At 48.7% G+C, this 16,874-nt stretch overlaps 1 protein-coding gene and 1 non-coding gene across 2 annotated transcripts; both read left to right on the top strand.

The window, feature by feature from the left end:
* Positions 1-1,604: 1,604 nt before the first annotated feature.
* Positions 1,605-6,561, top strand: LOC137310619 (transmembrane emp24 domain-containing protein 10-like; the record flags this gene model as incomplete). The annotated part of the gene is made up of 3 exons (XM_067978355.1): positions 1,605-1,726; positions 3,621-3,747; positions 6,309-6,561. Coding segments are annotated over 3 exons (371 nt in total), but the record flags the coding sequence as incomplete, so codon positions are not given.
* Positions 6,562-16,367: 9,806 nt separating this feature from the next.
* Positions 16,368-16,441, top strand: trnat-agu (transfer RNA threonine (anticodon AGU)). The gene has a single exon. It is a non-coding gene; the product is annotated as a tRNA-Thr (tRNA).
* The last annotated feature ends 433 nt before the right edge of the window (positions 16,442-16,874 follow it).

Raw genomic sequence — 16,874 nt, forward strand, 5'->3', positions numbered from 1 at the left:
TGGGGGGGATGGGGAGGGAGAGGGGGGAGGGAGAGAGAGAGGGGGGAGGGGGAGGGAGAGAGAGAGGGGGGGAGGGAGAGGAGAGAGGGGGGAGGGAGAGGGGGGAGGGGGGAGAGAGAGGGGGGAGGGGGGGAGAGAGGAGGGGGGAGGGGGGAGGGGGGGAGAGAGAGAGGGGGGAGGAGAGAGAGGGGAGGGAGGGAGGGGGAGGGAGAGAGAGGGTGGGAGAGAGAGTGGGGGGAGGGAGAGAGAGGGAGGGGAGGGAGAGGGGAGGGAGGGAGGGGAGGAGGGGAGGGGGAGGGAGAGAGAGGGTGGGAGGGAGAGAGAGAGAGAGAGGGGAGAGAGAGAGGGGAGGGAGGGGGGGAGAGAGAGGGGAGAGAGAGAGAGAGAGGGAGGGGGGAGAGAGAGAGGGAGGGGGGAGAGAGAGAGGGAGGGGGGGAGAGAGAGAGGGAGGGGAGGGAGAGAGGGGAAGGGAGGGGGGAGAGAGAGGGGAGGGGAGGGGGGAGGGAGAGAGAGAGGGAGGGGGGGGAGAGGGAGGGGGGAGAGAGGGAGGGGGGGAGAGGGAGGGGGGAGAGAGGGGGAGGGGGGAGAGAGGGAGGGGGGGGGAGAGAGGAGAGGGAGGGGGGGGGGGAGAGAGAGGGAGGGGGGGGGAGAGAGGAGAGAGAGAGGGGGGGGGGGAGAGAGGGGGAGGGGGAGGGGGTGGGGGGAGAGAGAGGGGGGAGAGAGAAGGGGGGGGAGAGAGAAGGGGGGGGAGAGAGGAGAGGGGAGGGGGGGAGAGAGGAGAGAGAGGGGGGGGGGGAGAGAGGGGGGGGGAGAGAGAGAAGGGGGGAGAGAGGAGAGGGGGGGGGGGGAGGGGGGAGTGACCTTGTCCCCCATTCAGTCCGACCTTGTCCCCCCCATTCAGTCCGACCATGTCTGATTTGTATTTCACTCCATTTCCCCCCTTGGTTCCATTCCCTTTAATCCCCTCACCCCAACAAAAATCCATCAATCTCAGTTTTGAAATTTTCAATTGACCCCCGGCCTCCCCCTTTTCCGGGGGAGAGAGTTCCAGATTCCCACTCCCCTTTGTGTGAAGAAATGCTTCCTGACATCACCCCTGAACGGCCGGGCTCTAATTTTAAGATTATTCCCCCTTGTTCTGGACTCCCCCCACCAGAGGAAATAGTTTCTCTCTATCGACCCCATCAAATCCTTTAATCATCTTAAACCCCTCGATTCGATCACCCCTTAATCTTCGACACTCGAGGGAATACAAGCCTCGTCTCTGCAACCTGTCCTCGTAATTTAACCCTTTTAGCCCCGGTATCATTCTGGTGAATCTGCACTGCACCCCCTCCAAGGCCGATATGTCCTTCCTGAGGGACGTGCCCAGAACTGGACGCAGTGTCTCCAGATGGGGGTCTGACCAGAGCTCTGTCCAGCTGTAATATAACTTCCACCTCTTTGTATTCCAGCCCCTCGAGATAAAGGCCAACGTTCCATTATCCTTTTTAATGATCTTTTTGTACCTTTCCACCATTGGGACGGTGGTGTGGGGAGGGAGCTGTGGGGGGACAGTTCCGGGCTGGAGCCAGGGTGTAACCTCTCTGTTTCCCCTCCCCCAGGTGACGGACTCCCTCCGGACACATCCTGTACTCTAAGGAGGAGGCGACTCAGGGCAAATTCGCCTTCACCACTGACGACTACGACATGTTTGAGATCTGCTTCGAGAGCCGCCTGCCCCCGGGTGAGTGAGTCCGAGGGGGGGTCCTGGGGTACGGGGAGGGCTCGGGCAGAAATAATAATAAAAGTGAAAATAGCTCACTGATAAGAAAAAGGGATGAGAACAAAGTCCAGGTCACAAATAGTGTCACAGGTAATATAAATACTTCAGGTTCATAAAAAAAATACAGGAAATAATAAAATAACTGATTAAAAAATAATACAGCAGTGATGAAAAACAAGTGTGATATTTTTAAGAAGTGAGAAAAACAGCATCAGAACCTACGAATTAAGAGCAGGAGTCGGCCATTCGGCCCCTCTGCCATTTGATAAGATCGTGGCTGATCTAATTATGACCTCAACCCTACTTTCCTGTCCATCTACTGTAACCTTTGACTCCCCTGTTAATCAGGAATCGATCTAACTCAGCCTTAAAAATATTCACTGACCCGGCCTCCACCGCTCTCTGGGGAAGAGAGTTCCACAGACTCACCACCCTCTGAGAGAAAAAGCTTCTCCTCATCTCCGTCTTAAATGGGAGACCATTTATTTTTAAACTGTGGTCCCCGAGTTCTAATCTCTCCCACAAGGGGAAACATCCTCTCAGCATCTGCCCCTTCTGGTCTCCTCAGGATCTTATATGTTTCAATAAGATCACCTCTCATTCTTCTAAACTCCAGTGTATACAGGCCCAACTTGTCCAACCTTTCCTCATAAGATAACCCCCTCATCCCAGGAATCAGTCGAGTGAACCTTCTCTGAAACGCCTCCAAAGCAATTACGTCCTTCCTTAAATAAGGAGACCAAAACTGCACACAGTATATTCTAGATGTGGTCCAGTCGGTCTGTTGCCCAAATAAGAGTTCTATACACAAGTGCAGATTGCATAAGGAATAAAACAAGTGAATCAGACAGTTAAAACAAGTATAAAAGGACTGTTAGCAACATCGCTGCCAGACTGGGCCTGTGGCAGGTGATGAGCAAACCAACACAAGGGGAAAAACCTACTTGACTTTGCCCTCACCAATCTACCTGTCACAGATGCATCTGTCCATGACAGTATTGGTAGGAGTGACCACCGCACAGTCCTCGTAGAGACGAAGTCCCGTCTTCGCACTGAGGACACCATCCAACGTGTTGTGTGGCACTACCACCGTGCTGAATGGGATAGATTCAGAACAGATCTAGCAGCTCAAAACTGGGCATCCATGAGGCGCTGTGGGCCATCAGCAGCAGCAGAATTGTATTCCAGCACAATCTGTAACCTCATGGCCCGATATTTTCCTCACTCCACCATTACCAACAAGCCAGGGGGTCAACCCTGGTTCAGTGAGGAGTGTATAAGAGCATGCCAGGAGCACCACCAGATGTATCTAAAAATGAGGTGCCAATCTGGTGAAGCTACAACTCAAGACAACATGCATGGTAAACAGTGGAAGCAACATGCTATAGACAGAGCTAAGTGATTCCACAACCAACGGATCAGATCAAAGCTCTGCAGTCCTGCCACATCCAGTCGTGAATGGTGGTGGACAATTAAACAACTAACGGGAGGAGGAGGCTCTGTAAACATCCCCATCCTCAATGATGGCGGAGTCCAGCGTGAGGGCAAAAGACAAGGCTGAAGTGTTTGCAACCATCTTCAGCCAGAAGTGCCAAGTGGATGATCCGTCTCAGCCTCCTCCCGATATCCCCACCATCACAGAAGCCAGTCTTCAGCCAATTTGATTCACTCCACGTGATATCAAGAAACAAGATTGGGAGTGTTAAGAACCTCGCCCCTCTCTACAACTCCTCCCCTCGCCTCCAGTGCTTCAATATCCTTTCTGTAGTGTGGGTCTCTCATGTCAACAATGGATTTACTACATCTTTGTCCGATCTTACAGACCGTCTCTCTCTCTCTCTCTCTCCCTGCCCAGATCGCCAAGGCGGAGAAGCTGAAGCCACTTGAGGTGGAGCTGCGACGATTGGAGGATCTGTCAGAGTCGATCGTCAATGACTTTGCCTACATGAAGCAGCGAGAGGAAGAGATGAGGGACACCAATGGTAGGAGCACCCAGCACAGGCTTCAGTCTGCAACACCCGCCCCTTCTCCACTTACTGCTCTCGGTCTCGGGGACCCTGTCTCGTTCCTCGGTCAGCGTCACTCACCCCTCCGAGTCAGAAGTTTGTGGGTTTTAGCTCCCTCCACCTCCCGGGACATAAGCCCCTCTCCCCTTCTCTCCCCCATAGCACGAGCCTCAGCTTCATACGGTTATCCAGTCGTCCTGTGAAAGATGCAGTGGGCTCTGCTTCAGGCACTTTGTGGCAAAGCATCCCTTGCCCCAACTGCCCTCCACTAGCCCTCTGAGTAAAGAGGGGTGGTCTAGGGCTTGGGTACCAGGGGCCAGGGGGTTAAAAGGACTGCAGGACTGATCCCCAGTGTCAAAGGGACTTCGTTTTAAAAAAAACGTACATTTATTTCGCCCCTTCCACGACCTCGGGACGTCCCAGAGCACTTAATAGCCAGTAATGTACTATTTTGAAGTGGAGTCACTGTTGCAATTTAGGGAACGGGCAGCCAACTTGCGCACAGCAAGATCCCACAAACAGCGTTGTGATAATGACCAGATAATCTGTGTTTTAGTGGCGTTGGTTGAGGGATAAATATTGGCCAGAACACCCAGGGGAGAATTCTGCTCTTCTCCCATTAGTGTCTGTGAGATCTTTTACGTCCACCTGAGAGGGGCAGGCAGGGACTCATTTTAACGTCTCATCGGAAAGACGGCACCTCCGACAGTGCGGCACTCCCTCAGTACTGCACTGGGAGTGTCGGCCTGGATGAGGTGCTCGAGTCTCTGGAGTGGGGCTCGAACCCACCATCTTCTGACAAGGGGGCCTTGTAGAGGCAGATAAGATTCTGCATATTTTCATTCCAAGTTTGACTGCAGGATAAGGGAACGTGTGTACAAACTGGGGCGAGTGTGGGCAGGATGGAACACCCGGAGGGGAGGCTCTCAGTCGGGCAGCGGAGGGAAAACACAGAGTCCTTTCATGGGCCGTTAGATGGGGTGCTCCATGGGCTGGAGGCCTCCACTCATCTAAACCAGGGAGTTGGAGTCAGAGGGCTGGGACCTTTCTACACCAGAGGGCAGAGTTGTGGAATAAGTTTTTGGGGAAGGACGGTATAAACGGGGTCCAGAGACAGAAGGGATCATTTGAAGCCCCTGGGATTAAAGGGACAGTGGCTGCATGGTTACAAAATTGGCTAAAGGACAGAGAGTCGTGGTGAACGGTTGATTTTCAGACTGGAGGGAAATATACAGTGGTGTTCCCCAGGGGTCAGTATTAGGACCACTGCTCTTTTTGATATATATTAATGACTTGCACTTGGGTATTCAGGGTATTTCAAACTTTGCAGATGACACGAAACTTGGAAATGTAGTAAACAATGTGGAGGATAGTAACAGACTTCAGGAGGACAGAGACTGGTGGAATGGGCAGACACATGGCAGATGAAATTTAACGCAGAGAAGTGGGAAGTGATACATTTTGGTAGGAAGAATGAGGAGAGGCAATATAAACTAAATGGTACAATTTTAAAGGGAATGCAGGAACAGAGAGACCTGGGGAGTGCACAGACACAAATCCTTGAAGGTGACAAATTGAGAAGGCTGTTAAAAAAAGCATACAGGATCCTGGGCTTTATTAATAGAGGCATCGAGTACGAAAGCAAGGAAGTTATACTAAACCTTTATAAAACACTGGTTAGGCCTCAGCTGGAGTATTGTGTCCAATTCTGGGCACCAGACTTTAGGAAGGATGTCAAGGCCTTGGAGAGGGTGCAGAGGAGATTTACTAGAATGGTACCAGGGATGAGGGACTTCAGTTATGTTGAGAAACTGGGATTGTTCTCTTTCGAGCAGAGAAGGTTACGGGGAGATTTAATAGAGGTGTTCAAAATTATGAAGAGTTTTAATAGATTAAATAAAGAGAAACTATTTCCAGTGGCAGAAGGGTCGGTAACCAGAGGACACAGATTTAAGGTAATTGGCAAAAGAACCAGATGGCGATGAGGGTTTTATTTTACGCAGCGAGTTATGATCTGGAATGCGCTGCCTGAAAGGGCGGTGGAAGCAGATTTAATAATAACTTTCAAAAGGGAATTGGATAAACACTGAAAGGAAACATTTGCAGGGCTATGGGGAAAGGGCAGGGGAGTGGGACTAATGGGACAGCTTTTTCAAAGAGCCAGCACAGGCACGATGGGCCGAGAGGCCTCCTGTGCTGTAAGATTCTAGGTGGTGGGATTGACCAGTTAGAAAGGGACAGGGTGTCAGTTGTGGACAGAGTGACGCTCCCATGAAAGGCCTGCCATGTCCCTGCTCTCACCTGAGCTGTTTAGCGAGAGTGGATCCAGGATGGGGATTCGGGGGAGGGAGTGACCCCAGGCATCGACCAAAGGCCAGACTCGGAGCAGCAGTGACCCAGGAGCAGGGAAACGGTGCTCGGGGCAGCAAGGTGAAAGGAAGAGGGAGGGCTGCCTTCAGTGAAGTGATCTTAGTGCAGATTGAATCCACTCCTCCAACCTGTTTGATGAGCCCCTCTCTCTCTCTCTCTCCGTGCAGAGTCCACCAGTGCTCGTGTCCTGTATTTCAGCATCTTCTCCATGTGCTGCCTCGTCGGCCTGGCCACCTGGCAGGTCTTCTACCTGCGACGCTTCTTCAAAGCCAAGAAGCTCATTGAGTAACGACGATGTGTGTGTGTGTGTGTGTAAAACGTTGGCCCGTGTGTGTGTCTGTGCCTGGAGAGTGTTCAGTGGGTGGGGTTAATTTACAATAATGTCTCTTTATATTAAATGGGGTGCTTTGAATGTTTAAACTGCAGGTTGTGTTTTAATTCGTAGCATTGCAGTCAGTAATTGGCCCCCGGTCGGTGTTTCAGACCAGTCTGAGGGAGTCCTGGAAACAATCAGTATCCTCAGACATGCTCTGGATCAGGAGGTGGGACCAATAGTGTTCGCTGCCCTGAGCTTTCGATGATTGATTGATTGTTTTCGGAAGGTACTGGGATTAATTCCACCCGGCCCCGTTGCTCCCCAGGAGAGAGAGACAAACATCCGAACTTCTTTGGGAAAAATCTAACGTTTGTGGAAGTTCCTCTCCAACTCATTTGCCGGTGTGATGCTGCACAGTGTCGAGTGGATTCCTGGAGGAATGCTGCAGGGAGGGAGAGTGCACTGGGGGCTGCATTTCCTTCACTGTGTTGGACTTCACCTGATGGTCATCAGGCAGAGCTGGTGACAGCCGCTCCACCCTGACCCCGCTGCACCTTGAACCTCATAGGATCGTACAGCACAGGAGGAGGCCGTTCGGCCCATCGTGCCTGTGCCGGCTCTTTGAAACAGCTCTCCAATTAGACCCACTCCCCCCTGCTCTTTCCCCACGGTCCTGCAGATTTCTCCCCTTCAAATATTTGTCCAGTTCCCTTTTGAAAGTTATTACTCAATCTGCCTCCACCGCCCTTTCAGGCCGCGCATTCCAGATCAGAACAACTCGCTGCGTAAAGAGAGAATTCTCCTCCTCTCCCATCTGGTTCTTTCCAAAATTACAGTAAATCTGTGTCCTCTGATCGAACCTTGCTCCCCTCTAACCCTCGCCCCCCCCTCGGGCCTGCCCCTCAATCCCCCCCCAGGCCTGGCCCCTCGCACCCCCACCTTAGGCTAACATTCTGCGGGCCGCGATTATCCCCGCTATCAAACCTCGCGTCATCCGAGGGCCCCCGGTGGTCCTGCTCCCCCTGGGTGAGGCCACAGCAGCTCGACTAGTTATTTAAGGCAGGGCCGTGTCCTTGTGACAGTCAGTCCAGAATAGTTTCAGTGAGCAAAATGGGGTTCACTTTTCCCCTCTGTGTTGATCCACCAGCACCAAGTTAAATGGCTGCATCAAACACTCTGTGAGAATGTGATGTGAGGGTTCTGGACTGTTTTGACAATGAATCCGGGTGGGTAATTTGGGGCCTGTATCTGACATTGGAGACTCCAGTTTGATCAGTGCCCGTTCACAGTCTGTCCAACACCCTGATTTAAATGTGCTGCTCGTGTGAAGGTTGCCAGTCAGACCTGCTGTGTGATGCCCATCTTGACCAGGGGCTTTACGTGCTTTTAATAAGTTCTCTGCCGCGAGCAAGTGCAGCTCTCCCCGTGTCTTTCAACACCGCATGGCGTGGGCCCACTGCAGGCCCAGGGGAGGTGCGGAGCCCGAGCAGTTCGACCCTCGGAGGTTCGAGGCAGGGACAGAGTGAAACTTGGACCATTTGGGCGGCTCAAACTTCGAAAACTCGCCTCTCCTCCTCCTGCTCCCTGCGTGAGTGGCCAGAGACTGCGGCCTCTCCCTGTCCCTGTCTAAACCATTCCAGTCTTTGGGAATCTTTACAAACTCATTCCAAGAATAAAATTAATTTCCAACTGAAAGCTGGAGTCGGGAGTGTGTTGTGTCAGAACAGGGCTTGGAATTTAATCCGGAGAAGTGTGAGGTAATGCATTTGGGACCGGCAAATAAGGCAAGGGAGCACACAATAAATGGGAGGATACTGAAAGGTGTAGAAGAAGTGAGGGACCTTGGAATACATGTCCACAGATCCCTGAAGGTAGCAGGACAGGTAGATAAGGTGGTTAACAAGGCAAATGGAATTCTTTCCTTTATTAGACACGGCATAGAATATAAGAGCAGGGAGGTTATGCTGGAACTGTATAAAACAATGGTTAGGCCCACAACTTGAGTACTGTGTACAGTTCTGGTCACCACATTACAGGAAGGGTGTAATTGCACGAGAGAGGGTACAGGGGAGATTTACGAGGATGTTGCCAGGACTGGATAATTTTAGCTATGAAGAAAGATTGGATAGGCTGGGATTGTTCTCTTTGAAACTGAGGAGGCTGAGGATTGATTTAATTGAGGTGTACAAATTTATGTGTGGCCGAGATAGGCTGGACAGGAAGGACTGATTTCCCTTAGCAGAGAGGTCAACAAACAAGGAGCAGGGCATAGATTTAAAGTGATTGGTGGAAGGATTATTGAGGAGCTGAGAAAACATTTTTCACCCAGAGGCTGGTAGGTGTCTGGAACTCACTGCCTGAAAGGGTGGTAGAGGCAGAAACCCTCAACTCATTTAAAAGGTACCCGGATATGCACCTGAAGTGCCGTGACCGACAAGGCTATGGACCAAGTGCTGGAAAGTGGGATTAGGCTGGGTGGCTCATTTTCGGCTGGCGCGGACACAATGGACTGAGTGGCCTCCTTCTGTGCTGTAAATTTTCTATGATTCTAATTAACACTAAGCAGGGTAGTTCAGGGATCATGAGAACACTACTGAAGAAAAGTAACTGCTGGGAACCAAGCAATGTGTCCTTGTAAACCACAGATTAGGGAACTTCCAGCTTCAGGAACAGAGATGGATCACAACAGGGTATAAAAGTGAGGGGATACTGAAGTAAGGGGCAGTTGGGACTGGAGACACTGGAGATCAAGCTCAGGGAGTCCGTGGTTCCATCCAGAGGGCTGATCTCGTCTACACGGGGGATTTGCATGTTTACTCTGGTATGGGAGAGGAAAGAGAATTTGCTCATATATTTCTTCATGAGGTATTAAAGTTGCTGACTCTCAGACTTGTTAATTAATAAGACAATGCATTATTTAGAACCTTCCATCCCTAAGTCTCTCTGCTGCTCTACTTTTAAACTTTGACCATTTAGTTTACATTTCATCTCATTTTTCTTCCTCTCAAAATGCATCACGTCACATTTCTCTGCATTAAATTTCACCTGGCCCATTTACTAACCTGTGGACGTCACAATGAAGTCACTGACACTCCTCTTCACAGTTCCCCACGCTGCCAATTTTGGCGTCATCTGGAGATTTTCACCTTGTGTCCCACATACCCAAGCTCAGATCATTCTCTGTATTGAGGTTAGCAATGGTCCCAACACTGACCCTGGGGGACACCACTGTTTCCATCCCTCCAGTCTGGAGAACATCCATTAACCACTACTTTCTGTTTTCTGCCCTTTACACAACTTCCTTTACACACTGCCTCATTCCTTTTAATGCGGTAAGTACTAATTTTATCAACAAGCCTCCTGTCCGGCATCTTACCAAACACCCTTTCACAATCAATGTTGACTACATTCCCTTTATCAGTGGACTTGAGTTATCTCAAATGATCCATGTTGGCTGTTCTTAATTAATGTGTTTTTCTAACAAATGTTGAAATGTTTGCAACACCTCATCTGGTTTGATCTGTTTCAAGACGCAACAGAAAGGTCGAGTTGTCTCCTGGAGTTTAAGATCAATTAGGTTTTAAAAATTATGTTTCAGACAATGAGGGACATCTGGGTTTAAACCCGCCCATTCTATGCCACAACTCCCGCCCCTCACACACTCCGATTCGTTGGAGGACCAACTCACCCTGTCACCCCTCCAGTCAATTTGCGCTCCTCCTATTGGTCCGGAACTCTCCTTAATCACCAGGGCGGGATTAGTGGTGAGACTGATATCCTGAGGTGCAGTTCGAAAATAAACCTGAATTGAACCCGTCGGTTGCAACATTTAAAAAAACGAATTTAATAAAAGTTACCAAAAAATATTTTCTGGAGTTCACCAAAGTGGTGGAGCGTCTGCGCTGTGTGTTTGTGCCGGTTTCAATGGCACGAAGAGCTGGGGTTTCAGTTTATTTTATTTTCCTTGGTCCAAACGCGCTCTCCCTGCTTCCAATGTCTTTGCTTCTCGTCCTGATATTAAGACCATCAATGGCGGCTGCATCACCCAGCATGCAGCGCGGTAGAGATTGTGCCCTATCTGAATCAGTGGAGCCCAGCACGCAGGCGCAGTAGTGACTCATTTTCGGTCAGTGTGTCCTGAGCATGCGCGGCCAGTCGAGGCTGCGGGAGGAGCGCGTTCGGTGCAGGTCAGAGGATCGGAGCAAGAGGCTCAATAAACCCCGGGGCCCGGGTCCGGGCTCAGGCCCAGGCTCAGGCTTTACAAACCCCGAGTGCGGCCCCAGACCCGAATATAAAACAGTGAACATTATCCCCCCCTCACTACCCGCCGGGAAATGAAGGGGGAATGGGGATCGGTCAGGGAGCGTCTGTAAATGAAGGAGAAATGGTGATCGGTCAGGGAGCGTCTGTAAATGAAGGAGAAATGGTGATCGGTCAGGGAGCGTCTGTAAATGAAGGAGAAATGGTGATCGGTCAGGGAGCGTCTGTAAATGAAGGGGAAATGGTGATCGGTCAGGGAGCGTCTGTAAATGAAGGAGAAATGGTGATCGGTCAGGGAGCGTCTGTCAATGAAGGAGAAATGGTGATCTCTATATCTTCAGTCATCCAGGGAGCTCTCGCTTTGGATGCTGTTCCTTTCCTCCTCGTGGGAATCTGTCTACTTTGCACCCAAACCAACTCCTCCCTGAAGGCCTCCCACTGTTCAATGACTGTTCTGCCTGCCAATTTTTGATACCAATCCACCTGGACAAGATCCCTTTTGAACTCACTGGAATTAGCCCTCCTCCAGTTAAGAATTTTCACATTTGACTGTCCCCTGTCCTTTTCCATAACTGTTCTAAACCTAATGAGATTATGATGTGGAGATTATGATCACTGCTGCCCCACTGAAACATGCTCCACCTGCCCCACTTCATTCTCCACACCGAGCCCACTGCTGTACTCACATTCACTCTCTCACACTGTCTCTCTCACTGTCTCTCTCTCTCACTGTCTCTCTCTCACACACTCTCTCTCTCACACTCACACTCACACTCTCTCTCACACCCTTTCACTTATGGTTTAGGGCCACTGAAACATGATGCGATGGATTCGGATTTCAGCACAGGGAGGAGGGAGAGTGTGTGGGACAGGGATTTACAGCTTTGAGAAATGAGAGAGGAAATAATGTTTTGTAGAAAGTAGAGTTATCTGATCTGAATTTCTATCCTGTAATTACAGTGATAACTTTTATAAACTCCTTTTACAGGGGAGGATTTGCAGAGGGAAACTCAAACCAAAGATCACGTCAAGATCTGACAGAGTCACTCGATTCATCAGGACCTGAATATCATCGGCCTTTGAATGTGGAAGGAGAAATGTTTGTCTGTTCTGTCTGTGGGAGAAGATTTCAAACATCAGTGTGAGTGGAAAAGTACCGAGACACACACACCCGAGTGAGAGTGTTCCAGTGCACTGACTGTGGAAAGTGCTTTAACCAGTTACACAGCCAGAAAAAACACCGCACCATTCACAGAGGGGAGAAATCGTACACGTGTTCCAACCTGGAGAGACACAAGGTCACCCGGACCATGGAGAAACCGTGGAAATGTGGGGACTGTGGGAAGGGATTCAATTCCCCCTCCAGGCTGGAAATTCATCGACACAGTCACACTGGGGAGAGGCCGTTCACCTGCTCCGTGTGTGGGAATAGATTCACTCAGTCATCCACCCTGCTGACACACCAGCGAGTTCACTCTGATGAGAGACCTTTCAAATGTTCTGACTGTGAGATGAGGTTTAAAAGCAAAATTAATCTGCTGATACACCAACGCACTCACACGGGGGAGAGGCCGTTCACCTGCTCCGTGTGTGGAAAGGGATTCACTCGATCATCCCACCTCCTGACACACCAGCGAGTTCACACTGGGGAGAGGCCTTTTAAATGTTCTGACTGTGAGAAGAGGTTTAAAAGCAAAATTGAACTGCTGAAACACCAACGCACTCACACTGGGAAGAGGCCGTTCATCTGCTCTGTGTGTGGGAAGGGATTCACTCAGTCATCTCACCTCCTGACACACCAGCGAGTTCACACTAATGAGAGACCTTTTAAATGTTCTGACTGTGAGAAGAGGTTTAAAAGCAAAATTGAACTGCTGAGACACCAACGCACCCACACTGGGGAGAGGCCGTTCATCTGCACCGTGTATGGGAAGAGATTCACTCAGTCATCCATCCTGCTGACACACCAGCGAGTTCACTCCGATGAGAGACCTTTTAAATGTTCTGACTGTGAGAAGAGGTTTAAAAGCAAATTTAATCTGCTGACACACCAATGCACTCACACTGGGGAGAGGCCGTTCACCTGCTCCGTGTGTGGGAAGGGATTCGCTTGGTCATCAAACCTTCTGAAACACCAGCGAGTTCACACTGAGAGACCTTTAAATGTTCTGACTGTGGGAAGAGATTTAAAATCAGAAACGAACTGCTGAGACATCGACGCACTCACACTGGGGAGAGACTTTTCACCTGCTCCGTGTGTGGGAAGAGATTCACTCGATCATCCCACCTTCTGAAACATTAACTTGTTGACACTATTGAGTGACCTTTTCATGCAGTGACTGTGAGAAGAGCTTTAAAAGCAGAAATGAACTGCTGACACATCAACGCATGCCCATTGGTTGAGAGACTGTTCACCTGCTCCGTGTGTGGGAAGGGATTCACTCAGTCATCACACGTGCTGAGACACCAGCGAGTTCACGAAATGAGCAGGTCCAACGAGCCGGTCTGTAACACAGGCCAATGACTCAGTGCAGCTCGTTACCCAGTCACTGGGCTCCGTGATAGCCTCTCCTGTCAGTAACACACAAAGAGAAATTGTAAATCTGAAACAGAAAGAGATAATGTATAACACTTCATATCAACCACCAGTTTTTCCCTCTTTCCGGCTTTTAAAACAATCTGTTTCACAGTTTGTCAAACCCGAAACAGCCTCTGGGATTTGCTGATTGAGAATTTCAGTGGAAATTGGGACCGTCATTAAATATCGGAACAAATATCCCCGCTGAGGTTTCGGGGTTGTTACTGGTTTATTTATATCAGTGAGTGACCAATTTTAAACTAGGTGAGGGTCTAAACCTAAGGTAAGAGCCTGGGATAGACAAGAGATTCTTCAATGTATCAAGTTAAATTACACTGATTCCACCAACACTGGACATCACATCCCTCAAACATTGTTACCTGTTACTGTATAAAACTGGTGAGGGTGGAAATGGGAAATAACTGAAAAAAACTTCATTGTATCAAAGTTAATTCTGATCATTATTATTATACAAACATTCTACAGCCTATCCCTTAAAAAGGACCCAATATCAAACCAGTCCCCAGTCCTTGGGCCTGTGCCTATGTTGTGATTTGCACCCGCTTCTGACTGACTTGTTATCAGACGCACTCGCGTCAACAGTAAACGGATGGAGCCGGATCCATAAGAGAAAAATGAGGACCGAGCTCCGCGGTTCTCCCAGAGTGCGGGAGGCGGAGTAACAGCAGCAGACAGAGAGATCTCTCTAAACCAGCCGCTGCTGCCGGAGAGAAGCGAGTCCCGTTCCGAGCCGTGTCTGTCAGGCGCCCGCTGACCCTCTCTTCACTGAAGGGGACCGATTCAGCACCAACTCACACACCCACCATTGGATCATTGAATCACCTTCAACACCTGAATTACATCACCACTTAATCCTCTATACACGAGGAAATACAAACCTTGTCCACGCAACCTGTCCTCATAATGTTACCATTTTAGCCCCGGTATCATTCTGGTCTTTCTGCGCTGCACCTCCTGCAAGGCCAATATATCCTTCCTGAGGTCTGGTGCCCAGGACTGAATGCCGTACTGTAAATGTGGCCTTAGCTGAGTTTATAGAATTCTAACATAACTTCCACCCTTTTGAATTCCAGTTCCCTTGAGATAAAGGCCGACATTCCATTAGCCATTTTAATTATTTTTTGCACCTGTCTGCCAACTCTTCCTGATTTCCCGAAGTATCTCTGCTCACCCACAGTTCCTGGCTTCTCACCATTTCGAAAATACTCTGATTTATCTTGCTTCGGGCCAAAGTGTGGATGGCCTCACACTTCCCCAGATTGAAACTTTGAACAGTCTGGGGCTCTTTTGTAGAGAAAAGAGAAGGCTGAGGGTGACCTGATACAGGACTTTAAGATTATGCAAGGGTTTGATAGGTCAGATGTAGATAAGGTGTTTGTACTTTTGGGAGTGGGGACGTCAGAACTTAGGGCCATGAATATAATAATCATCAATAAATCCAATCTGGCATTCAAGAGAAACATATTTATCCAGAGAGGCGTTAGAATGTGCAGCTCGCTCCCACAAGGAGTAGTTAAGGCGAATCGCATGGATGCATTTACGGTGAAGTGAGATAAACACATGGAGGAGAAAGGAATATTCGGGTTTGCTCATAGGGTTAGATGAAGAGGGGTTGGAGGAGGCTCGTCTGCAGCATAAACACCGGTATAGTCTAGTTGGGCCGAATTGCCTGTTTCTGTGATGTACATTCGATGTAATTCTATGTAAGTTCCATCTGACACAGTTTTACCAACTCACTGAATCCATCAATTTCCCTTTATAACTTTATGCTCCCATCTACACTACTCACTGCACCACCTAACTTGGTGTCATCAACAAACCTGGATATACCGCTCTCTATTCCTTTATCTGCCTCATTTATACAGATCCCTGGGGGACACCACTCATCAAATCCTGTCAATTTGAGTACATACCCATTAACCCTACTCTCTGTCTCCTACCTCCAAACCAACTCCCTCCCCATGTCAATGGGTTGCTTTGAATTCCACATGTTCTCATTTATGTTAACACTCTCTGATGTTAAACCTTAACGAATGCCTCTGGAAGTCAATATACACATAACCCCCATAGACACTCCATCATTTACCACGTTAGTTACATCTTCAAAAAGGTCAACTAGTTTCGTTGGACTTGACTTACACTTTACAAATCCATGCTGACTCTCTCTGATCAATTCATGTTTATCCAAGTGCTCAGTCATTCTTTCCCTAATAACAGATTCTGGTAACTTCCCCACAACAGACGTCAGACGAATCGGTCTATAATTTCCTGCTTTATCTCTCCTACCCTTCCTAATTAATGGAATGACATTGGCAATTTTTCAATCCATGAAATTATTCCTGAATCAAGAGAGTTTTGAACGATCATGACTAAAGCATGTCCAATTTCCTCACCTATTCCCCTTAGTCCCCTGGGATGGTCACCATCAGGTCCTGGAGATTTGTTTATCTTTAGTCTAATTGTTTTCTCCAATACCATTATTTTACTTACACTGAATCCCCTTGATTTATTTTCAGTTTTCCTCGTATCTGGTTTATTATCCTCATGCTTTTCTGTGAGTATCAGCAAGTCTGCCATTTCCTGAATTTCAATTATAATATCACTTCCATCTGTCTTTAAGGGCCCACATTACTCTTAGTCACCCTTCTTTCTCTTAATATACGTGTAAAGACCTTGAAAGTTGTCCTTAATTTCACTCACAAGTTTTTCCCGTTTTCCCTCTTTGCACCTTTTATGTTTTTTTCGTTTCAGCACCACAATAAACAACACTTCACTGTGAAATTTGCTTAATTAGTTCTTCAGTGTCAGAGCGAGAATTGTCCATCCCGAATTTATTTAAAGTAACAAACACAAGCACAAATATTCATTCGTGTATCAAAGCACTGATGGACACACAAAGATAAACACAGCCTGAAACGCAGTCAGTATCGGGATTCACAGGGAAACGGGCAAGCGAAAGAGACAAAGATCAAACAGTCTGAACCCCCAACAGAATGTGACGTGTAGCTGATAGATATTAATGAGAGGAGGTGGGAGACACTCCCATGAATTGGCACCGTGGCTTAGTTGGTTAAAACGCCTGTCTAGTAAACAGGAGATTCTGGGTTCAACTCCCAGCGGTGCCTTTGTGTAATTCGTGGTGTTTAGTGAATTTGAGAAGCACACAGTGCTGTGTTTTGTTCAGGATCCAACACGGAACTGATCAGGAGGTCTTTTCAAAAATGCCTTTTCATTATGCAGACAGCCCTCTCATAGAATGTGTCCGTGATACGTTCTTGTTTCTGGGCTCGTTGAGGTCGGGTTATAATTCTCGATTCGAGGTTCATACCCTGGAGAAGCCCTTATTTAGACCTGGACTTTTGATCCTTGATCTGCGGTTCAAACTTTTGCAACGAGGGAAAAGGAGTCCCCAAATCACTCCACCTGAATCTCACGCGGTCTCGGAAGAAGTTCAGTTCAAACAATCAGGTCTTTAAAGGCACCTCAATGACCTGCACTTTCATTGAATGAGCTTTGCTTCCAATTGCATTCGACCTTGAAACCGCTCTGGTCTTTCAT

Source organism: Heptranchias perlo, unplaced genomic scaffold, assembly GCF_035084215.1.
Source record: "Heptranchias perlo isolate sHepPer1 unplaced genomic scaffold, sHepPer1.hap1 HAP1_SCAFFOLD_266, whole genome shotgun sequence".
Classification (NCBI taxonomy): domain Eukaryota; kingdom Metazoa; phylum Chordata; class Chondrichthyes; order Hexanchiformes; family Hexanchidae; genus Heptranchias; species Heptranchias perlo.